At 45.8% G+C, this 25,410-nt stretch overlaps 1 protein-coding gene across 2 annotated transcripts in view; it reads left to right on the top strand.

Annotated features, from left to right (window-relative positions):
• Positions 1-1,580: 1,580 nt before the first annotated feature.
• The window catches only part of LOC146172159 (uncharacterized), a 107,887-nt gene continuing 84,057 nt past the window's right edge, over positions 1,581-25,410 (top strand). For both annotated transcript variants that reach the window (XM_084585837.1, XM_084585836.1), the window contains exons 1-3: positions 1,581-1,951; positions 3,743-3,903; positions 6,460-6,578. In XM_084585837.1, coding sequence (XP_084441963.1) covers positions 1,945-1,951; positions 3,743-3,903; positions 6,460-6,578 — 287 coding nt within the window. In that variant the 5' untranslated portion in view covers positions 1,581-1,944. The remainder of the gene's footprint in view (positions 1,952-3,742; positions 3,904-6,459; positions 6,579-25,410) is intronic.

Raw genomic sequence — 25,410 nt, forward strand, 5'->3', positions numbered from 1 at the left:
GACGTGCATATAGCCATGAGCCTGTATATCGACGTCCGCCGTATCTTTTCGAGAATCGAATGGATACCAAGGTCAATGTACAACTGGTCGCGCAACTTGGAAGAAAACGCGTGCAGCTGCCTACTGCCAGCGGCATCAACTCGATGATGAGGGCTCCTGCGAACTGTGAGGCAAATTACTAGCGCACAGAAAATAAGATCTGCCAGAACTCCAAAGAATTAGAAAGTAAACATAATATTCTCGCTCAGGAATGAATGCAGTTTTTGTTTCTTGCGTAAGAAAAAACGTGTTACATTTTTAATAATATTTTAACTTGTTTCTAACGGCCTCTCTCGGCCACTTATTATCCGCTGCGTAGTTGCCCAAGGATCAGATATGGCTCAGACCAAAGCTTTTTTCATCCGCGGAATCGGTGCGTCATCGGCCCCGGTTCAACGTTCATCGTTGCGTGCTGCGTACAGAGTGGGTTATCTGTAACAAACAGTCAGTATTTCGTTCTGCTGGTTGTGGTAGAGCTTTACAGCAAGGCGAAGACTGTCTGTGCTCGATGAGAAACTGATTTCCGCTCCATGTGCGCATTTCCGGACGATGGGACAATGCTGCGTCACAGCTCGGCGGCTCGGCTTGGCCTCCCAGGCACGTCGCAAAAGTGGTCGCTTGTTTACGGATACACGTCTGCATGAGCGGCGTATCGCTGCATGTTTTAATTGAGCGGTGAAGGTGAGATTTTATTGCCCCCAAGACGCGTGTCGCATTGCTCAAAGCCGTCCGTTCCGCACCCTTTGCTGCGTGTTTTGCTTACTGCGTCGTATTACCGCACCAACGTTCGCCGAACGTGCTTTAGCTGTTATCACAGTGATGTTCCTATTGTCAATGGGATCTTTCTCATGAACATGTTAAATGCTTAAGTTGTAAATTTGTAACCTCACATTGACTCCTCTCAGTGGCAAATGAAGCGCGAGTAAAATAATGGAATCGTAAACAGGGCTATATTTATTGGAGCGAAGCTATATCGTAGATATTTTCACTTCTCAGGCGCATTAACTTCTAAATACTAGTAATCCCAATTTGAATTGCTTACCTAAGCTCTTACAGGTTGGCGTTCTAGCGCTAGCGTTAGTTATTCCGTTCGTTTGTTTTTTTGGTTCTTTGACACTGATATGTACTTTGTTTGTTAGCAAGGCCTTTTACCTTTTATAATCTCACTGCGTCTCGTTTGGAGAACTACGCCCAGGTCATTTTGTTATCACGATGAGTTCATGAAGACCGTGGCGAATGAGCGATGGTCGCTTTCCTACACATAAAGATTTCATTGTCGTGAAGCGTCTATGTAAGTAATCGTGAATTAATAAAGCCTGGCTTACTATGCAGCACAGCTTCACTCATTTAGGCCCTTAGTGAAATGCTTCAAGCCATGTGATTCTATCCATGTGCTTGTCGAATTCACTTGAAGGCCATTTTTCACAAACGTGCCCTAATAAATAAGCCCCAGAATGCGTTTACATGACGCGCGACGGAAGACCAGGCTAACGACGACGGAGGCAGAACGATGCTATGATAAGGTGGTTAAAGATGCCGTAACATTTCAGTTAACGTAAAACTTGACAGTAGAAATCCATGTTAAGTAAAGTTGGCTGAACAGTTACGGTGTCCATTTTTCTGCCTTATCCGAGCATCGTTCTGCCTCCGTCGTTGTTGGCCTTGTTTTTCGTTCATAAGTACAAAGACAATCGAATTCCCCGTCAAATCTATGTCACCGTGACGCACAAGCAACGTCACGTGTTTGTTTTGCCTCACAGTTCGCAGGGGGCGCCGGGAAACTAAAGCCTCGCTCAGAGTCGACACGCAGGCTTCTATGGGAGTTAATTTGGTTTCGGCTGCCTTCGCCATGGCCACCGCCACCTGTTTACAGCGACCACCTGCGTTTGTGACATATGTGCTGCCATGCTAGGTAAAATCTATTTTTCTGAAGAGGAGAAAGACCTCCTTGTCGAGCTGGTGCGCAAGTACAAAAATGCGGTCGAGAGCAACAAGACGACGCCGTGTCGCTCAACGCGAAGTCAAAAGTGTGGGAGCGCTTGTGCACCGACTACAACAGCATGCCAAACGTGCGCCCACGTGAGGTAAAACAGTTGAAGAAATTGTGGGACGAAACAGAAAATTTAAATTGGCTCATGCACACGGCCACGCAAAAGTTCATTTGCGCGGAGTAAACCTTCGGTAACTTTCGAAGCTGCCGTCCTCGATGACAAACGGCGTCGGCAGCATTGCTCGTTTCCTGAGGGTCAGAGATGTAATTGGATGCACTCGCGATCGCCGTCCTTGTGAGGGCAGAAAAGCGGCGTCGAGAAGTGGTCCAGACGCAAGCGCACACAGGTAACGAGCACTCGAAGAGGGAAATCACGAGCGTTTCAAAATTGACATCAGGTCGCCTTACGGCGTGTGTGTGAGGCTGGTTAGGAGTGTTTCAGAATTCGGGCCTTAAAGATCCACTGCCTTTGCTGTCCCTGCGCTGTGGTGGAAAACGCGGTATGACGTTCATGTTCGCGTTTCTCGCTGTCTCGCATGTGAGCTTGCGAAATTCTAGTTTATTAGCTGTTATTGAGTAAGCGATGCCTGCAGAATTGCGTTCAGGGCTCCGAGCAGTGTTGATGCAAATGTGCTCGCACTGTCCGAAGGAGTCGCGTCACCGGCGTTAGTGTGATACCATTGTTCTCGAGCTAACCATGCCAGTATTCTCTTCGGACTCCATTCTACCTGCATGAGGCGCACGTTATGGAGTGCATGTGTAGTAATTTACGTACTATGTTATGACTGTGATTGTGTTGTGGGGAGTTCGCCCATTTATAAGTTTATTATGCAATGCGTTTGGCCTGAGATACGAACGGTTGTGCACCTGTAACCTCGTGAGAGCATTGTACAGTAACAACAGTGTGCTTGCGATGAGCGCAGACAGGTGTAAGGTGCACCGTGCTGCGTGGACAAAGAAATGGATTAAAAACTTGTCTTTTTATGGTTTAGGTCGGGGAAATGCTATGCGTTATTTGCTAGTCAAAGGAAGCTTTTATTCTGTGAAATCAGTGGCATTTATTGCATATATTTAAAAGTTAATTGGATCAAACACAACTGCAAACATCATCAACATTATCAACCAGCTTAAAATCTTGTATAAAAAGCAGAAAGTTTTTTTGTCTCTCTCTCTGTGGCCCAGTGGCTGTGAGTGGCAGCAAGAGTTGCACTTAAATGCATAAGCAACTTGGGGTGGCTGCTCCTGGCCCTACGGGGCCGGGACTGGTAGGTCACCGCCGCTTAATTGTGACGGAGGCAGCCATCCACCACTGCTTCGAAGGTGGACGACGGCTGTTGCGACGCTTGTCTTTCTCTCCTTTTTCTTTTTCTTACTTTCATCTCTATTTTCTCTTCTGTCCGCACGAGGCAGCGGAGGTGGCTCAGCTACAGAGCCAGTAGCAGGCCCGTGCATTTTCTTTTCCTTCTTCCTACAGTTGCAATAACAAAAACTTGTTACCCATTGTTATCATGTAGACTTAAGTAGAATACTGAAAGGTGTGCATGTGTAGTCTACTTGTATGCATTTCATTTTGTGCATTCTGTGCAACATTGTTGAACCACTGTTCACATAGCAGCACTTGCTTGGTACATAATTGCCTTGAGTAAAATAGGTGTGCTTGTATGGCAGAGGTTTGAGTCTTGTGTGTGTCCCTGGTGATTCATTTCCATGCAGCACTCCGTGGGTGGTGTAACAAGCAAACTATTGTGTGCACTGAGCTCGCCATTCTTCGGCCCCAAGTACCTCGTGCACATCTTCTATGGCTACCTGACAAGCTATGGCTACCTATGGCTACAAGACCATCTCCACCTGGGACCCCACGGTGCTCAGAGAAGGTTCTTGTTCCCCTCATCTTGTGTGCCTGGCTTTTGATATGTGTTATACTTTCACTGTGTGCTCTTTGTGTTCAGGAAGTAATGACATGCTCAGGTGATTATTTTTCAAGTATTGACTATTGATGTGCTCAACATTTACATAAAATAGACAGGAAAGCTGTCAGTAGTTGCTCTAGTTTTCATTATCCTGAAATGCTTGTTTCATATGTGGGTAACACAAGTGTAAGTCACTGTACAGCCAACAGTATGGCATAGACTGACATCACTGCCATAAAGCTTTAGCTACTAGTTGTGAGACCATGCTTTCTTTCTGGTTGGCTGCAGTTGCTGATGATAGCTGATGCACAGTTTGATCTGGCTGCTTTTTTCTCCTGTACCGGATTGCTGCCTGAACAACACGCTTATGCAGGGAGTGTTTTCCCAGGTCTTCTCAGTGCACAAGGCCACAACCATAGGTGAAATATGGAAAAGTACCTCTTTCATGAGCGTGTTGTCGGAATACCGATTGGACACTGGCGAAGAGCAGGCAAATTGAACTGCCAGCCACCACAAACATACCATGGTCTGGCACCCTTTGGTTAGCATGGTGTCGTGCTGGAGGTGGTTGCACATTTAGGTAACATCAGATTGGTTAATGACTTGCTCCACCCTATTAGCAATTTGGCACCTAGCCCATGAAGCAAATTGTTGCTAATCATAATTTGAGTGCATTTTATGGAGCAGATTTTTTTGAAGTGAAACTTGGCTTTCATTTGAATATTTTTTTTTCTATGACTGGCTTTCTTTTGTGGAAGCAATTGTTCTTTTTCATCATTGACTATGGCTGTAGCATTGCGTTGGGGCTGTGTGCTGGGTTCATATAAAATGGGCTTGCATTGTACAAAGCCATCGTGTCACCGCCGTTAGTTTGATACCATTGTTCTTGAGCTAACTGTGGCTGTGTTCGCTCCGGACTCCGTTGTGATCTCCAGTATGGTATCTCTCATAACCTGAGTTGCCTTGGGACATTAGACCTTATAAACCAAACCATCATGCATGGGTCACAGTGTCTGCCCATGCTAGCACCAGGAAAATTCAGAAGGGTTAGTTTGACAAAGATCAGCAGGGGGAACGAGCACATGTAAAGTTCGCTTCACGTGCCAGCCAGTCCGGAAAATGTGCAGCAGTTTTAAATTTTCAATTCTATAACGCCGTGACGAAGCCCAAGTCCACCAAAAAAAGTTTAAAGCTGCTGAAACGTGCGCGAGGTATATAACCTGATATGCCCAGCATTGCCTGCCCCGAGAAAGCATGTTGCCAAAGACATGCTCACCTGTAATTTGCTTACAACTTGCTTTCTTATCTGCTTTCGGCATTTGCCCCGTTGCCTTTTTTGTTGTTTTTTCTATGTTCGCTATTAAATGGATATTTTGCATTTTGTTCTGTTTTTTTAGTGGGTTTGCTTTTGGGCATAGGCTGATCACAGCTGTCTTGAAATTGGGCTGTTCTGGAGCTGCCCTCATGCGATGCAAGATGTTGATTTTTGTGGACAATAAACCTTGTTTTATGATTCTTTGTGCAAGCAAGACAAGATATCGTGATTGAGGTTGTCAAACCACGCTCGATTAAGAAAACAATTCTGAGAGCACTGTGGAATCTAAACTGCAGAAATGCGAAAGCAGGATCATTGCTGCTGCACACGGTGCACCACTCTTGCTCTCATTGCCATTATAAACAAAATGCACAATCATTATCACTAATTCCAGCATCATTGTCATCACTACTATCATCCTCATGTTAGACAAGGAGAATTATGATGTGCATTTCACGATCCCAGGTGTGGTGCAGTTTTTCAAAACGCTCGGCTGGGGATACAAGGGGTGGTGGTTCGATTTCCGGTGGAGACAGAATTTTTATTTTTCACATGACATCATCAGGATGATTGACATCTACTGTTCCTCCTCATACATCTGTTATGATTGATAGCTAATTTTCCTTCTCATACATTCATTATTTGCAAATAACGCATCAGCGTACAGATCCTATGCACGGGATTTCAATGAGCCTAGAAAGGCTTTCGGCTTACAAAAAAAAAAAAAATGCAGAATCTCTAGCTTTCTCCATTTGTTATTTTGTCCCAGAATTTTAGAAACTTTACCCCCTTACTATACTAACTATACTTTAAAGAACTGCAAACCTCAACGTCAAGTCAATGTAAATGTGTAAATTAACCTCCAATGATGTGAAGTAGGCACATTTTGCCGAAATCGGAGCTGTGCTAGAAGAGCAAGCCTGTGAACATGAACTATCCTCGACCACTTGGCTTACGACTTTGCAATGAGCAAACTGCTCATTCTAGCCTCTGAAATGGCACCACAGGAACGATAACAGCTGTTGTTTTCACACTGTTGGGAAGAGAATGGCAAAAGGCTAAAGTATTTGGCTGCTCTGAATGTTTAAAACAGTTAATCTGCATTTGTACATTAGCAGTTGCTTTCTGTCTCTTCTGCAGCATAGTTCTGTCTGGCTCACTTGCATACTTTGTTAATTATATTTCAACCTTCTTGCCTTTTTTAGGAAATCATATTGTATGCTGAAAAGGCCCTGCCACCTGGATTGGTACTGGAGAAGTTGGACAATTTCCAACAGCAACAGAGGCTACATGGAAGGACTTTGCTTAGACCTACTCTTTCAAGGTAAGTGAGCATGCATCATGTCCAGATGAAGGCCAGAATTAAAAGTGAATAAAGCAGAGGGGCATTCAACTGAGCATGATATCAAGATGGTAGGAAAAGATACAGATGCCACTCATGTAGACCCATTGTGACCTCTACCAGGACATTGGTGGCAATCAAGGAAACGGCCAGAGGATTCTAAGCTGTGTGGGTCACAAAACAGGAGAATTACATGACTGCCATCGTAAAAGAAGAGGAGCTGTGGCCTCTTTTTTTCCTGCAACTCACAAGAAGCAGTTTTGCATCTAATTTGAATGGAAAGTCTGTTCTTTTTTTTTCTGAGCATTTCGAGTTATTACACTATATTCCTTGGGGCTCCCTATTTCCGACTTAGGAAATAAATTAGCAAATAGCATATAGAACTGTCTTTTAAAACTGCTAACCTAAACTCAATTTATGGCTACAGACATTGCTCCGGTTGACACAGTGATGGTGTCGGAGGCTGTATATGAAAAAAAGTTGTATGTTCATTGAATGGGTGACGTAACGACTGTAAATGGCCATTCCTTTTAGTGCTTTGTCTCATAGTGGTTGGTTGAATGAACTAACAACTTCTTTTGCATGGGGATAACTGAGGTTTAATTACAGCTTAGGCTACATAATTGGGGTTACAGGAATACAGAGTTGGATGTTCTGTATAGCAGCTTGAGAATTGACGACGTGCAACATGAGTTACTTGATGGTGAGGAGGAAGATGGCAGCTCCTGGTCGATGCTTTTGGCATGCTGCTTGCAGGTGCTCTTAAGGGGGGACCTGGGTCTTGAACAAAATTTTCTTATTATTGCTATTAATTTGAAATCAGCATTGTATATGTAAATTTTTGTGCTGATTTCAAATATGGTGTTAGTTTCTTTCTACATAAATGTGTTTAGTAGTTACAATAACCTTGGTGATTGAAGTTTGCAGGACGATTTCAGAAATATCTACTGTAGTAAAATTGCTAAAACTGCAAGGATCTGTTCCTGAATGTCTAAGGAATACAATAAAACTACTTTTATGGACCTGCCTTACTTCCAGCCAAAGTTATGCAAGTTTGAAGTTTAAGCTTTGCAAATACAACCACCCCCTTTCTAGAGTTTCATATGTTTTCAAAATGTTCATGCAAAGCAGACCTCTTACAAATAGCTTTGTTTTGTTCCTTCATTCCAATCTGAAATTTAGCGCAGGAAAAATGAAAATGCATTTATGCGGCTTTGATATGCCTGATTTTTTTGGAATTTTTCCATCTCTTAGACTGATAATGAGGTTGTTTTAAATATGTGTTCCTATCAATTCCTGTGTCACTATTGTTAATGTTGTTAAAAGTTTTAATTGGAAGATTTTCCTGCGTACAGAGAGCAGTTTCCGACCTAGACTTTCCCTGATTTCAGAACCTCTAATTCTGTAGTCGTAGATAGCCGTGATGAATCTTGCAGCCTTTTTCTGAACACGCTTTAACTTATCTTCAAGGGTTTTTGTGAAGGGGTCCTAAGCCACACACACGTATTCCAACACTGGTAAGATATTAGAGAGGTACAATGTTTCCTTCAGAGCTTTTGGTGCACACTTAGTTTGGTGCGCATGTAGTTTGAATGCATTTGAAGTTTCAAACAACTGTAACTTTTTCTAGAATGCAGCTACAGCAATGTAATTGGCATCAGTGTGTAGCTCTGCTCTTCAAGAGAAAGTCTTGTGAGCCTGTTTTGCCTCCTCAGTGCGAAAAACTGCTTACTATTGTTTCTGACCACATCACTGATGGGGACGTACTCATAGCACCATTTTTGGTGCCACTTCCACACCACTGGGACGGGCTAGTGTTGCGCACCATCGCATCATTACTGAAGGTAACTCTATCGTTCGCCGACGGCCTTATCGAGTTTCCCTCTCTGAACGAAAAATAATTGAAGAAAATGTAAATGACATGCTCCATTGCAATATAATTAGTCCCTCAACAAGCCCATGGTCATCCCCAGTAGTGCTAGTTGAAAAAAAGGACGGCTCGGTACGCTTTTGTGTTGATTACCATGCACTCAACAAAATTACCCGCAAAGATGTATAACCGATGCCGCGAATTGATGACGCCCTTGACTCCCTCCAAGGCTCCGAATATTTCTCGACCTTGGACCTCTTCTCAGGTTATTGGCAAATACCTATGCACGAGGACGACAAAAAAAAAACGCTTTCGAAACACCCGATGGCCTTTACGAATTTAATGTTATGCCTTTCGGACTTTGTAACGCACCAGCGACATTTGAGAGAATGATCGACACTGTACTTCGTGGCCTAAAATGGAGAACCTGTTTGTGTTACTTGAACGACATTGTTATCTTTTCGGTAACCTTTCATGACCATCTCACGCGCCTGAATGAAGTCCTCATCTGCCTCGCTTCGGCAGGCCTTCAGCTCAACACCAAGAAGTGCCACTTTGCACAGAAGGAAATTAGAATATTGGGACATCTGGTCAGCCATGACGGCATTCGCCCATATCCTGACAAAATCATTGCGGTCTTGAACTTTGCTCGTCCACAACGGACTACAGATTTGCGCAGATTTGCGCAGATTTGCGCAGATTTGCGCAGTGGGTCACAAAACAGGAGAATTACATGACTGCCATCGTAAAAGAAGAGGAGCTGTGGCCTCTTTTTTTCCTGCAACTCACAAGAAGCAGTCTTGCATCTAATTTGAATGGAAAGTCTGTTCTTTTTTTTTCTGAGCATTTCGAGTTATTACACTATATTCCTTGGGGCTCCCTATTTCCGACTTAGGAAATAAATTAGCAAATAGCATATAGAACTGTCTTTTAAAACTGCTAACCTAAACTCAATTTATGGCTACAGACATTGCTCCGGTTGACACAGTGATGGTGTCGGAGGCTGTATATGAAAAAAAGTTGTATGTTCATTGAATGGGTGACGTAACGACTGTAAATGGCCATTCCTTTTAGTGCTTTGTCTCATAGTGGTTGGTTGAATGAACTAACAACTTCTTTTGCATGGGGATAACTGAGGTTTAATTACAGCTTAGGCTACATAATTGGGGTTACAGGAATACAGAGTTGGATGTTCTGTATAGCAGCTTGAGAATTGACGACATGCAACATGAGTTACTTGATGGTGAGGAGGAAGATGGCAGCTCCTGGTCGATGCTTTTGGCATGCTGCTTGCAGGTGCTCTTAAGGGGGGACCTGGGTCTTGAACAAAATTTTCTTATTATTGCTATTAATTTGAAATCAGCATTGTATATGTAACTTTTTGTGCTGATTTCAAATATGGTGTCAGTTTCTTTCTACATAAATGTGTTTAGTAGTTACAAAACCTTGGTGATTGAAGTTTGCAGGACGATTTCAGAAATATCTACTGTAGTAAAATTGCTAAAACTGCAAGGATCTGTTCCTGAATGTCTAAGGAATACAATAAGCCAAAGTTATGCAAGTTTGAAGTTTAAGCTTTGCAAATACAACCTCCCCCTTTCTAGAGTTTCATATGTTTTCAAAATGTTCATGCAACGCAGACCTCTTACAAATAGCTTTGTTTTGTTCCTTCATTCCAATCTGAAATTTAGCGCAGAAAAAATGAAAATGCATTTATGCGGCTTTGATATGCCTGATTTTTTTGGAATTTTCCCATCTCTTAGACTGATAATGAGGTTGTTTTAAATATGTGTTCCTATCAATTCCTGTGTCACTATTGTTAATGTTGTTCAAAAGTTTTAATTGGAAGATTTTCCTGCGTACAGAGAGCAGTTTCCAACCTAGACTTTCCCTGATTTCAGAACCTCTAATTCTGTAGTCGTAGATAGCCGTGATGAATCTTGCAGCCCTTTTCTGAACACGCTCTAACTTATCTTCAAGGGTTTTTGTGAAGGGGTCCTAAGCCACACACACGTATTCCAACACTGGTAAGATATTAGAGAGGTACAATGTTTCCTTCAGAGCATTTGGTGCACACTTAGTTTGGTGTGCATGTAGTTTGAATGCATTTGAAGTTTCAAACCACTGTAACTTTTTCTAGAATGCAGCTACAGCAATGTAATTGGCATCAGTGTGTAGCTCTGCTCTTCAAGAGAAAGTCTTGTGAGCCTGTTTTGCCTCCTCAGTGCGAAAAACTGCTTACTGTTGTTTCTGACCACATCACTGATGGGGACGTACTCATAGCACCATTTTTGGTGCCACTTCCACACCACTGGGACGGGCTAGTGTTGCGCACCATCGCATCATTACTGAAGGTAACTCTATCGTTCGCCGACGGCCTTATCGAGTTTCCCTCTCTGAACGAAAAATAATTGAAGAAAATGTAAATGACATGCTCCATTGCAATATAATTAGTCCCTCAACAAGCCCATGGTCATCCCCAGTAGTGCTAGTTGAAAAAAAGGACGGCTCGGTACGCTTTTGTGTTGATTACCATGCACTCAACAAAATTACCCGCAAAGATGTACCGTATTTACTCGAATCTAACGCGCACCTTTTTTCCGATATATCGTGTCCAAAACTTGGGTGCGCGCTAGAATCGAGTACGACCCTAAATCTCCGATATCATATCGCCATCGGCATTTCAAAATGGCCGCCTGGTATGCACTTCGAGCCTACTAGCTGGTCTAGCTGTCTATGCCTAGCTGCAGTAGCGTCCTTCGTGTGCTCTGGTACATGTGCTTTGGTTAGCCTACCCGTTTTCTGCGATTGACCGACCAGTATGGACGTGCCGAAGATTCGTCGAGTTCATCATGATGCCGCATTTAAACGGAAAGTCATCGTGTGTGCAGAGACGGACGGAAATCGGGCCGCATCACGCGCATTCGGAGTTATGGAAACATGCGTGCGGGACTGGCGCAAGCAGAAGGAAAAGATTTTCGGCAGCAAGGCTACACGAAAAGGTTTCAGTGGACCGAAGCAGGGCCGGTTCACCGAAATAGAAGAGCGGCTCGCAGAATATGTTCTAGAGCAGCGAGCGGCGCAGCGGCCAGTGACGACGGACCTGCTCAAAGTCCGGGCGATGCAGCTAGCCCTACAAACAGGGCTAACGCGGAGCGACTTGCTGGCTGTCTAATTTTATGAAGAGAAAAGGCTTTTCTCTTCGAAGGCGGACAGGGATATGCCAGAAGTTGCCTGAAGAGTACGAAGAAAAGCTGCACAGTTTTCAGCGGTTCGTTCTAAGTTTGCGCCGCAAGTACGGCTACCACCTCGGCCAGATTGGAAATGCCGATCAGACACCGCTGTACTTTGACATGCCTGCCACCACAACCGTTGAAAAGAAGGGGGCAAAGCAAGTGCGCGTGTTGTCTTCCGGCCACGAAAAAACGCGTCACCGCAATGCTTTGTTGCACCGCGGATGGACACAAGCTGCCCCCGTATCTCATATTCAGGCGCAAGACGCTCCCGAAAGGAATCGTGTTTCCGAGTGGCGTGATTGTGCGCGCCAATGAAAAAGGTTGGATGACAACGGACTTGGTCGCCGACTGGATCGATAACGTCTGGCGCAAGAGACCCGGCGGCAGTTTGGGCCTGCGTGCGATGCTTGTGCTCGACGCTTTCAAGTGCCATCTCGACCAACGCATCAAGGACAAGCTCGCTGCGTGCAACACCGACCTTGTCGTGATACCAGGTGGCATGACATCGCAGCTCCAGCCGCTCGATGTTTGCTTGAACAAGCCAGTGAAAGATAGGATTCGGGCGCTGTACACCGAATGGCTTGTGAGTGGCTGCCATGAATTCACTCCCAGCAACAGAATGAAGCGTGCCTCGCTGCAAGAGTTCACTGGATGGGCGAAAGATGCGTGGTGCACGATACCGTCTGCCATGGTCATCAAGGCCTTTAAAAAATGTGGCATATCGAATGCCATGGACGGCACCGAGGATGAGATGCTTTGGTCCGTCAGCAGTGACAAGGAGTTGTCTGACAGCGACGACGAGTGAACCTTGTGCCGGCATAGTGACAATCTTGGCAAGATAAGCCGTTTCCTTTTGTGTGTGTGTTTTTTAGTGCACCGAGATTAAATCTTTGCTTTTCGAAACGAGACAAAGTTGTATTGCTGTATGAAAGCGTTAGGTGCGCGGTACTCTTTTTCGCGGAGAACGGGTGCGCGTTACAATCGGAGCTTTTTTTTTTTTTCGGGGGTGGGGGTCATGAAAAACGGGTGCGCGTTACAATCGAGGGCGCGTTAGATTCGAGTAAATACGGTATAACCGATGCCGCGAATTGATGATGCCCTTGACTCCCTCCAAGGCTCCGAATATTTCTCGACCTTGGACCTCTTCTCAGGTTATTGGCAAATACCTATGCACGAGGACGACAAAAAAAAAAAAAAGCTTTCGCAACACCCGATGGCCTTTACGAATTTAATGTTATGCCTTTCGGACTTTGTAACGCACCAGCGACATTTGAAAGAATGACCGACACTGTACTTCGTGGCCTAAAATGGAGAACCTGTTTGTGTTACTTGAACGACATTATCTTTTCGGTAACCTTTCATGACCATCTCACGCGCCTGAATGAAGTCCTCATCTGCCTCGCTTCGGCAGGCCTTCAGCTCAACACCAAGAAGTGCCACTTTGCACAGAAGGAAATTAGAATATTGGGACATCTGGTCAGCCATGACGGCATTCGCCCATATCCTGACAAAATCATTGCGGTCTTGAACTTTGCTCGTCCACAACGGACTACAGATTTGCGCAGTTTCCTCGGCCTCGCGTCGTTTTTCCGACGTTTTATAAGGCACTTTGCAACTATTGCTGCACCACTTCATGAGCTGCTTAAAGCACGCAGCCCTTTCGTGTGGACTGAACAGTGCGAAACTGCTTTTAATGACCTAAAGCACGCCCTCACATCAGATCCTGTTCTTGGCCACTTCAGTGACAGCGCTCCAACTATCCTGCACACCGATGACAGTGGTCACGGTCTTGGCGCTGTACTTCTGCAGCGTGATGCAACATCGCATGAGAAAGTGATTGCCTTTGCCAGTCGGACTCTGACTCCAGCTGAGAAAAACTACACCATTACCGAGCAGGAGTGTCTTGCTGTCATCTGGGCAGTCCAAAAATTTCGCCCTTACCTATACGGCCGGCATTTCACAGTTGTGACCGACCACCATGCTGTTTGCTGGTTGTCTTCACTCAAAAATTTGACAGGCCGACTTGGCTGCTGGATTCTACGCCTGCAAGAATACCATTTCGACGTCACTTATAAATCTGGCCGCCGACACCAAGACGCCGACGCTCTCTCTCGCTGCCCCCTTTCGGAATCCACTTGCTGTTTTTCTTCCCAATTCATTTCCACCTCTGACCAGAGCCGACCATCTCTTTGCCCGACGTATATCACAACCGTTTGTTTTGACGACTCTGAGAACAAGCACGCTCTCCGCTCGCAGCAATTAGCCGATGCCTACTGCCGTCCTATCATCGACCGCCTTATCGACCGCCTTATCGGCGCTTCGGGCCCGCCCAATGCTAGGCTTCGCCGACAGCTTCGCAACTTTAAGCTCGAAGATGGCATCCTACTCCGCTACCTGTATTGCCCTGATGGAAGTCGCTGGATTCCAGTCGTGCCGCGTGTGCTTTGCCCACGTATACTGGCGGCTCTCCACGATGACGCTATTGCAGGTCACCTTGGTTTTGACAAAACGTACAACCGCGTGAGAAAACGATTTTTTTGGCCTGGCTTATCTTCCACCGTTGCCAAATACGTCGCATCCTGCCTTCTGTGCCAACGTCGCAAACGGCTGACTTTTTTGCCCGCTGTCCTTCGACAACCTCTTCCTTGTCCCACCACGCCATTCGACGTAGTCGGCATCGACTTATATGGTCCCCTACCTCTCTCCTATGGGGGTAACCATTGGATTATAACAGCTGTCGACCACCTCACACGCTACGCTGAGACAGCACCTGTACCGACTGGTTCCGCTGAAGAAGTAGCAAATTTCTTTTTGCGATCAATTGTATTGCGTCATGGCGCTCCTCGGGTGCTCCTAAGTGACCGCGGTACAGCTTTCTTATCGAAAGTCGTTGCCGAAGTTCTTCACGCGTCATCCACCCCTCATAAGACAACCTCAAGCTACCATCCCCAGGCCAACGGTCTGAGCGATTTCAACGCACCTTGTTGGACATGATATCCATGTACATCACACCAGATCATAGAAATTGGGACACTATTCTACCATTCGTCACATTCGCCTATAATACAGCAGTACAGCGAACTACCGGTTACTCTCCATTTTTACTTGTTTATGGCCATCATCCCACTACAATTCTCGATGCTTCCTTCTTCTCTACACCAGACTACTCCACATCAGTACCTACCCATTTTTTATCTCGTGTGGTCAGATGCCGTCATCTTGCCCGCCTCAACACAGCAGCGTGCCAGGAAGACCGCAAGACTCGCTATGATTCTACACATCGAGTGGTCTCTTTTCGTCCTGGTGACGAAGTACTGCTTTATACACCATTGCGCACCCCTGGCCATAGTGACAAATTCCACCACCGCTACGTAGGTCCCTATGAGGTCATAAGCCAAACTTCCCCAGTGAACTACAAAGTGACGCCTGTCGATCCCCCAGCTGATCGACGCCACAGTGGAACTGAAATTGTTCATGTGTCTCGCCTGAAACCATTTGTGCACCACGATGCATCGGTTAGGTAGGAGCGGCCAGGCTGGCCGCTTCCGACCCCCCGGGCAGATTGTGTGAGCCTTCCATGGATGTTCTTTAATTTGTAAATGCCATGATCTTTCTCTTTCATTTGTACATACCATCATCATCGTCCCGCGGCGCCGGCTCCCGCACGCGCCTGGGTTTTGTCATCGGATTAAAACGCTATACAAGGCATCGCTGGCCTTGCCGTCACGACCCTGCCGTCTCAACCTAGCCTTCTTTGACAGTCTGTACAAAATATGTGACAGTACCATCCCCCCAAAATTGCAAAAGCTTGACATAAAGCCATGTACAGTCGAGTCCACTTATAACGATACCGGTTTTAACAATAAATCGGTTACAACAATGAAAATCTGCTGTACCATCCACTTTTGTATGTTTTCTATGGTAAAATAACCCGCTTACTACAATGCCCCCTTGCCACATTATCGGTTATAACAATGAAGTCCTGCTCCTGAATTCTCGTGTCAAAAGGTAGTTGAATGCGAAATCCTTGAAAAGAAAAAAAAAGGAAGAAATTCCAGCTGCTGCACCCACCCCGCCGCGCGCTTATACAATAGAACCTGTTTTCTGGCCTTCTCCACATTGTAAGCCCGCGCGCCTTTCTTCCGCTGCCCTTCCACCCCTCGGAACACAAATGGACTGCGCCCATAGCTCTGCGCTGCACCACCCTCCGAAACACAAATGGACTTCGCCAGCGTGCCGACAGCGCTGATCCGCTATCTGCTCACTCACCTGCTCGCCCCTCATTTTGCGCAGTTCTGTAAATGGATTTGGTTGTTTGTGCAAGTTGATTGCGTCGAAGTCATTCCTGGCCACGCGGTTTCTTCGTCTCGTTTGAATCGTCGCCTAAACGTAAGGTGGGTGATCCATCCGCTGATTATCGGACAACGTTGCCGGTGAAAAGAAAGCGCATGGCTATCGATTTGGAGAAGACAAGTGCAGTATCGCGAAGGAGTACGCACTATTTCAACCGACGGTGTCGACGATCATCCGCTCCTTTGAGAAGTTCTACAAAGAAAAGTCCTCGCTTGACAGTGGGCGCAAACACATTCGACAAGGCGCCTGACGACGACAGTGACGACGATGATAGCGACGATGACGCGGTAGGCAGGCTGCCTCAACGTTGTTCTCACAAGAGGCCCTGCAGTTGATTCAGTACCTCTGGGGCTTTGTTTTCGCGAGGGACCTTCCGCTGCACTACGTGGTGTATTTAGATGCCATGGAGAAGGATGTCGACACGCTTCGCGTGAGGCAAGCAAGGTTAACGGACATGGGGTTTTGTCGTGCGAGCCAGTGAGATGTACGTGGTGAGATGCTTGCGACGATTTCACCGCAGGGGCCTGTGTGCTCCAATCTCCTCTGCTTTTAAATAAAAGTTTCATCTTTCTCTCTCTCTTTCCACCCCAGCGTTACTTCGGGATTTCTCAAGCTGAGGGGCAGCTGCGGCAACCTTCTCATACCTTTTACAAGACCCCTTTCGGGGCCTCCAAAACGATGTCTCGGCGGAGCTCGCATGTCACTTGCCGTCCGGGACCCCTCTCTGCAGTTATGCTTTTTTTCGTGCAAACAGTTTATAACAATTATCGGTTATAACAATGGAAATTTTGTGGCACCTGAATATTGTTATGAGTGGACTCGGCTGTACTTCTAGAATCAGCGTAAGAAACTACATTTATTTCTTCACATGCCTGTTCCGGTGCCCTACAAGGTAAAGAAATACTTAAAATTGTGCTATAACATGGTATCACCATATTAATAAACTTTCCCATTAAGCCTAAACACATTGGCATATATTTCTGAAATTGACCTAATAAACTGGTCACTGTCCCATAGTGGAACTTTGCTGTTCATCAGATGCAAAGCCATGTGCAGAGCCCTTTGCTGGAGCAAAAGCTTCTATTTGCACTCCATTGCATACAGCGGTGCGAAGTTTATTATTTGCCACACTTATTGCGCACCACGGGAAAAAAACAATTTTGACCAATTTGCATAGTTAATCAAATGCGAAGTAGGTGCATAGCTCTGCTTATTCCTGCTATACCTTTCCATCGCTTGCAGTCGCACAGCCCACTGTCCTGGAGTTCCTACCGCCCGTTTGTACCTCTTCACTTCGGTATTCATTTCATGACGACACTCAGTGTCGAGCAGTTTCTTGAGCACGCACGGCATGTTTCCTGATTCTATGTGCTAGATTCTTCCACCGTTTACCTGCAATATCAGAATCAGTAGACTCACGATCCCGCTGCCTTCATAACCGTTGTACTTCAGTACGTCGAGCATGGTGAACCTGTGCCGCAGTGGCAGATGGCCTGGCTTTATGCTCTATCTTAAGCGGCACACGCAGCGTTCCCCGGATGCTCTCATTTTTTATATATACAGTAAAACCTCGTTTATCCGGATCTCGTTAACTCAGAAATTCGGTTAACTCGGACATTTTTTCCGGTCCCTTGAGATCCGGATTAACGAGCTTTTACACTATATATATACAGTTGAACCCCTCTATAACGAAAGCCCTCAAGAACGAAATTCTCGCGACAACGAAAAATTCTGCCGCCCCCGGCGAACTCCCATAGGGTTCAATGCATTTGTCCCCTCTCAACAGCGAAGGGTTTTTAAAAAGCAGTCCCGCATTAACGAAAGTTTGAGGTAGTGATCTGCAACATTTTTTCGGCACATCAGCCAGTCGGGAACATAGAATGGGCGAAACTGCAGCAGCACACTCATCCGACAAGTCGAGCCCGTTCATTTCACCTGCCAACAAGCACCGGCGCAGCCATTTTTGTTTACTTTCGGTTGGTTCGGTAATGATGATGATAGCAAAGCATATTTTTTTTTTTTGCCCGCTGAAAGCTGCTTTTTGCTAGCCTGTCTGTTGGCCACTAGGCATGTATGTGACGTTTCATGCCACGTGACGACACCGCCGGCCAACCGGGGAAGAGCAAGGAACCTCCGCTAGTGCGCCGACCACGCGACCACGCTATCTCGCCGATCTCGCCATCCGCCTTGTGCCGCTCGCGACTTGCCTGTGTACAGTGTTTTTTGTAGTTTTTTTTTACTGTCGGAAACATGCCGCCTCCTGTAAAGAAGCGCAAGTTTTTGACGCTGCAGGAAAAGGCTGCAATTATCGCCGAAGCTTCACTCATTTAGGCCCTTAGTGAAATGCTTCAAGCCATGTGATTCTATCCATGTGCTTGTCGAATTCACTTGAAGGCCATTTTTCACAAACGTGCCCAAAGAAATAAGCCCCAGAATGCGTTTACATTACGCGCGACGGAAGACCAGGCTAACGACGACGGAGGCAGAACGATGCTATGATAAGGTGGTTAAAGATGCCGTAACATTTCAGTTAACGTAAAACTTGACAGTAGAAATCCATGTCAAGTAAAGTTGGCTGAACAGTTACGGTGTCCATTTTTCTGCCTTATCCGAGCATCGTTCTGCCTCCGTCGTTGTTGGCCTTGTTTTTCGTTCATAAGTACAAAGACAATCGAATTCCCCGTCAAATCTATGTCACCGTGACGCACAAGCAACGTCACGTGTTTGTTTTGCCTCACAGTTCGCAGGGGGCGCCGGGAAACTAAAGCCTCGCTCAGAGTCGACACGCAGGCTTCTATGGGAGTTAATTTGGTTTCGGCTGCCTTCGCCATGGCCACCGCCACCTGTTTACAGCGACCACCTGCATTTGTGACATATGTGCTGCCATGCTAGGTAAAATCTATTTTTCTGAAGAGGAGAAAGACCTCCTTGTCGAGCTGGTGCGCAAGTACAAAAATGCGGTCGAGAGCAACAAGACGACGCCGTGTCGCTCAACGCGAAGTCAAAAGTGTGGGAGCGCTTGTGCACCGACTGCAACAGCATGCCAAACGTGCGCCCACGTGAGGTAAAACAGTTGAAGAAATTGTGGGACGAAACAGAAAATTTAAATTGGCTCATGCACACGGCCACGCAAAAGTTCATTTGCGCGGAGTAAACCTTCGGTAACTTTCGAAGCTGCCGTCCTCGATGACAAACGGCGTCGGCAGCATTGCTCGTTTCCTGAGGGTCAGAGATGTAATTGGATGCACTCGCGATCGCCGTCCTTGTGAGGGCAGAAAAGCGGCGTCGAGAAGTGGTCCAGACGCAAGCGCACACAGGTAACGAGCACTCGAAGAGGGAAATCACGAGCGTTTCAAAATTGACATCAGGTCGCCTTACGGCGTGTGTGTGAGGCTGGTTAGGAGTGTTTCAGAATTCGGGCCTTAAAGCTCCACTGCCTTTGCTGTCCCTGCGCTGTGGTGGAAAACGCGGTATGACGTTCATGTTCGCGTTTCTCGCTGTCTCGCATGTGAGCTTGCGAAATTCTAGTTTATTAGCTGTTATTGAGTAAGCGATGCCTGCAGAATTGCGTTCAGGGCTCCGAGCAGTGTTGATGCAAATGTGCTCGCACTGTCCGAAGGAGTCGCGTCACCGGCGTTAGTGTGATACCATTGTTCTCGAGCTAACCATGCCAGTATTCTCTTCGGACTCCATTCTACCTGCATGAGGCGCACGTTATGGAGTGCATGTGTAGTAATTTACGTACTATGTTATGACTGTGATTGTGTTGTGGGGAGTTCGCCCATTTATAAGTTTATTATGCAATGCGTTTGGCCTGAGATACGAACGGTTGTGCACCTGTAACCTCGTGAGAGCATTGTACAGTAACAACAGTGTGCTTGCGATGAGCGCAGACAGGTGTAAGGTGCACCGTGCTGCGTGGACAAAGAAATGGATTAAAAACTTGTCTTTTTATGGTTTAGGTCGGGGAAATGCTATGCGTTATTTGCTAGTCAAAGGAAGCTTTTATTCTGTGAAATCAATGGCATTTATTGCATATATTTAAAAGTTAATTGGATCAAACACAACTGCAAACATCATCAACATTATCAACCAGCTTAAAATCTTGTATAAAAAAGCAGAAAGTTTTTTTGTCTCTCTCTCTGTGGCCCAGTGGCTGTGAGTGGCAGCAAGAGTTGCACTTAAATGCATAAGCAACTTGGGGTGGCTGCTCCTGGCCCTACGGGGCCGGGACTGGTAGGTCACCGCCGCTTAATTGTGACGGAGGCAGCCATCCACCACTGCTTCGAAGGTGGACGACGGCTGTTGCGACGCTTGTCTTTCTCTCCCTTTTCTTTTTCTTACTTTCATCTCTATTTTCTCTTCTGTCCGCACGAGGCAGCGGAGGTGGCTCAGCTACAGAGCCAGTAGCAGGCCCGTGCATTTTCTTTTCCTTCTTCCTACAGTTGCAATAACAAAAACTTGTTACCCATTGTTATCATGTAGACTTAAGTAGAATACTGAAAGGTGTGCATGTGTAGTCTACTTGTATGCATTTCATTTTGTGTATTCTGTGCAACATTGTTGAACCACTGTTCACATAGCAGCACTTGCTTGGTACATAATTGCCTTGAGTAAAATAGGTGTGCTTGTATGGCAGAGGTTTGAGTCTTGTGTGTGTCCCTGGTGATTCATTTCCATGCAGCACTCCGTGGGTGGTGTAACAAGCAAACTATTGTGTGCACTGAGCTCGCCATTCTTTGGCCCCAAGTACCTCATGCACATCTTCTATGGCTACCTGACAAGCTATGGCTACCTATGGCTACAAGACCATCTCCACCTGAGACCCCACGGTGCTCAGAGAAGGTTCTTGTTCCCCTCATCTTGTGTGCCTGGCTTTTGATATGTGTTATACTTTCACTGTGTGCTCTTTGTGTTCAGGAAGTAATGACATGCTCAGGTGATTATTTTTCAAGTATTGACTATTGATGTGCTCAACATTTACATAAAATAGACAGGAAAGCTGTCAGTAGTTGCTCTAGTTTTCATTATCCTGAAATGCTTGTTTCATATGTGGGTAACACAAGTGTAAGTTACTGTACAGCCAACGGTATGGCATAGACTGACATCACTGCCATAAAGCTTTAGCTACTAGTTGTGAGACCATGCTTTCTTTCTGGTTGGCTGCAGTTGCTGATGATAGCTGATGCACAGTTTGATCTGGCTGCTTTTTTCTCCTGTACCGGATTGCTGCCTGAACAACACGCTTATGCAGGGAGTGTTTTCCCAGGTCTTCTCAGTGCACAAGGCCACAACCAGAGGTGAAATATGGAAAAGTACCTCTTTCATGAGCGTGTTGTCGGAATACCGATTGGACACTGGCGAAAAGCAGGCAAATTGAACTGCCAGCCACCACAAACATACCATGGTCTGGCACCCTTTGGTTAGCATGGTGTCGTGCTGGAGGTGGTTGCACATTTAGGTAACATCAGATTGGTTAATGACTTGCTCCACCCTATTAGCAATTTGGCACCTAGCCCATGAAGCAAATTGTTGCTAATCATAATTTGAGTGCATTTTATGGAGCAGATTTTTTTGAAGTGAAACTTGGTTTTCATTTGAATATTTTTTTTTCTATGACTGGCTTTCTTTTGTGGAAGCAATTGTTCTTTTTCATCATTGACTATGGCTGTAGCATTGCGTTGGGGCTGTGTGCTGGGTTCATATAAAATGGGCTTGCATTGTACAAAGCCATCGTGTCACCGCCGTTAGTTTGATACCATTGTTCTTGAGCTAACTGTGGCTGTGTTCGCTCTGGACTCCGTTGTGATCTCCAGTATGGTATCTCTCATAACCTGAGTTGCCTTGGGACATTAGACCTTATAAACCAAACCATCATGCATGGCACACAGTGTCTGCCCATGCTAGCACCAGGAAAATTCAGAAGGGTTAGTTTGACAAAGATCAGCAGGGGGAACGAGCACATGTAAAGTTCGCTTCACGTGCCAGCCAGTCCGGAAAATGTGCAGCAGTTTTAAATTTTCAATTCTATAACGCCGTGACGAAGCCCAAGTCCACCAAAAAAAGTTTAAAGGGGTCGTGAAACGAAAATGTAGCAGCCCAGTTGCAATTTTCCTTGCTTCAGTAAACATTAGGTATGCCTATTCCAAAATATCTCGTCGAAATATTGCTTCTGCATTTAATAATACCATTCTGAAATCAAAGCATTTTTGCGTTCCTGAAGCGACCATGCGACCCTGTAGGCCGGAATTAGAAGTACTCGCCTACGTCATGTTTAGCTGTTTGGAAACGCAGATATAATCATTATTTCCCATACAATAATAGGTTGCTGTTAAAGTTAGCAAATAAAAATATATTATATCAATTATTCGCTCACGCAAACGCATTTCTTCAACAATACTGTCACGTGACGCGCGGTCGGCGGCGGCGGCGGAGCAGGACGGGTGGTAAAGCTCACTTTACGGGTGGTGTCTGCTTCTCGCTGCGCTCTGGAACAGAGCGAGAGGTGACGCTCAAGTTCAGATTTTCGGTAACGACGGCTATACCTCGCTCCGCCGGGTACTCCAAATGAAAATGGTTCCAGTCTAATTTTTTGTTGTTATTTTCTTTTTCTTTTTTTTGTGAACATTCGTGATGGAGCACAACGTCTTGAGCAGTCTCATACCACCAGTACAACTTGGTTGTGCGGCCGCTGCTGTAATTTTTTTATTATTATTATTCTTGGCGTCATTAAAGATACGATCTAAATACGGTTCCAGGTCAAAGAAATCGACAAGTGTGTTCAATCCGAGTGGTGGGTGGAGTGTTTCAGGAGCGGGCGCCGCGGCGCGTACTCGTATATTAGTTGCTCGCCTCCGCGCTGCATCACTGAGAATAGCGTGTCGAGCTTCGCTTCCTTTATTTCGGCCGGATGACCTGAACTATGGCACTACACGGAAAGCCGGAAACCGAAAAAAAAAAAAAAGGTTGCTACAATGTACTTGGGTGGCCCTTTCATACGCGTTGTCGCAGCTTTGCTCCCCCACCTTCCCGACGCCTCTCTCGTAACCTTTCTTAAAAAAAAAAAAAAAAAAAAGAAAAAAAGAAAGAGAAAAGAGGAAGCATACTTCCTACAACGTCTACAGTGCTCAGACTTCGCCTATTTTTCCTGTCACCGTTAGGTTCTGGGTTTAGGCGTGTTGTGCGGGTTTGAGTGCTCGCTATGCCAACCGTGTACGTCGCGATCGATTGCAGCACGGCTTCTCCGAGTGGAAGTAACGTTCGCTTTCACAAGTTTTGGCACACCGATTGGGTTCATGTGTTCTTACTACTTTCTACTGGAAGTCCTAAATGAACCTCGGCGTCATTCGAAGCCTCGGCATGGACCGGAAACGAAGAAAGCTCACCTCAAACGATGCGTCGTACCGACGCAAAACCGCTGGCCCAGTGCATTGGCAAAAAAAAGTGTAGGTCGCGTGATAAAGGCAGTAAACGTAGTTGCGATTTGTAGCCTTACAGATATGCTTATTTGAGAACTACTCGACTCGCAGAAGCCACCAGTTCTATTTGATTGTTTCCTGCCAGATTGCCCTCATAGCAGTAATATGCGCATTTTGGATTTTTTTTTTATTTTGAACGATACCGTGAGGCCAGCACAACAGGTGCCCCTACCAGCATATCGTACCACCCAGAACAGGCCCCTTGGTTCCACTTCGATCACGTTCTTTCCACAGCACTCATCTCGTCCCATAGAACCTGATGAAGACTCCAAAGAGGAGGATCATGTTGAGCAGAGCTCAGAATCCTTCACATCATTTAAGACATTTCTAGGGTAAAAATTGTTCACCTCAAAAGCTCATACGCCCCATGTCCTTGCATTACGATGGTGTGATTACCAGATCAACCATCCAGGAGAAATGCATTCACGCAAGTGTTATTGATTGGAAAGGCGGATAGATTGGCTTAAAAGTTTAATATCTGACCTGCTACAGAAAGGGAAGAACAAAGAGGGTCATGACATATACAGGAATAGTAACTTGCACCACAGTCACGAGTCAAGTCCTGTGTCATGCAAGAAGCAGCAGAAAGCCTGCACTGCCTGTAGAGCTTTCCATTTCTGGCCAACCGGCCAATAAGTCCTCTGAGAGAGGCCTATTGCCAAAACACTTCAAAGAAGTAACTCGAGTTATTGTTTTGCACGCATATACTGGGACACACCACTAGTACACGCTCCAGAGTCTCCGTAATGTCACATGTGGAACATTCTGGGCAGTCCGCCTGCCCAATTAAGTATAAATATTTGTGTGTGAAACCACATTTAGATGCAGTCTATGGAGAAAGCATGCATAATGGCATATAACTAGGCAAGTGGGTATGGATCCACTAAAGCACTACCTTGTGGCCTTGAGCACAAGTAGATATAAGGAACTCAGTGATGTGTAGTGCCAAAGGCTGGTAAGGGTGTGGTGTTGAAAACTTCCAAAAATTTGTAATGCAGGCTTTGAAACTGTGAATTCACACCACTTCTAAAGTGGTTTCCCACAGATGTGGAAAGCCTCTTACCAAGGGGCCACAAGCTCAGCAGCGGTTTGTGGAGAATTATGCCCTTAAAAAAAAGATGAGTCATGTTCTGAGCGGCATCACCACAATTGTAGGCGACGCTTGCGGTGATACAGATCTGTGTATACATGGATAGAGTTGTAATATTCTCACCAGATGTATGTCAGATTAAGTTGCTTGAATCTACTAATTGATATCTTGGATTTCTCCAGTATCCCGAGAACATGCAAACGCACCAAAGGTTGAGTCATTACACACAGAGGTTGGGTGGGGTGGTATGGGAAGTCGTAGCGTGATAGCATTTGTAATTAATGGCAGCGGAGTGTACCTGAAAAACTGCTGTTCAGCTGCTCATCATCAGTGGGTGGCAATGGTGTTGTGCAAGTAGTCGTAAATACACACAAAGTGGTTCGTGTGACAATTATGTAGATATTGGGCAGGCACGTGACATTCTGAAGTAACAGCACAAAACGTGGATGGGAGCACAAGACGAGAAGACGACACAATGTCTCATCGTCTTCTCGTCTTGTGCTCCCGTCCACATTTTGCGCTGTTACCTCAGGATGGAAAACCAACCAGCCCAACCTGCTATTCTGGCTAACATGCCATTGTTTGAGGTGCATTGCGGCAGCCAAAGTTTATCCCAAGCACCTGCACTTCTATGTACATGTTAAAGAGTACTGGGAGTGGTGCTCATATGGGTGTGTACTATTTTCCTGGCTCGGGCAATCAGATTGCAGGCGGGCTAGCACACACAGCCCAAAGCACATGTAGTAGAAGTTTGGATTGTCGAACCGCGAAGTCTTCAGTTCAATTC

This window comes from Amblyomma maculatum, unplaced genomic scaffold, assembly GCF_055883805.1.
Source record: "Amblyomma maculatum isolate TAMU_Amacu unplaced genomic scaffold, ASM5588380v1 scaffold_13, whole genome shotgun sequence".
Taxonomy (NCBI): Eukaryota; Metazoa; Arthropoda; class Arachnida; order Ixodida; family Ixodidae; genus Amblyomma; species Amblyomma maculatum.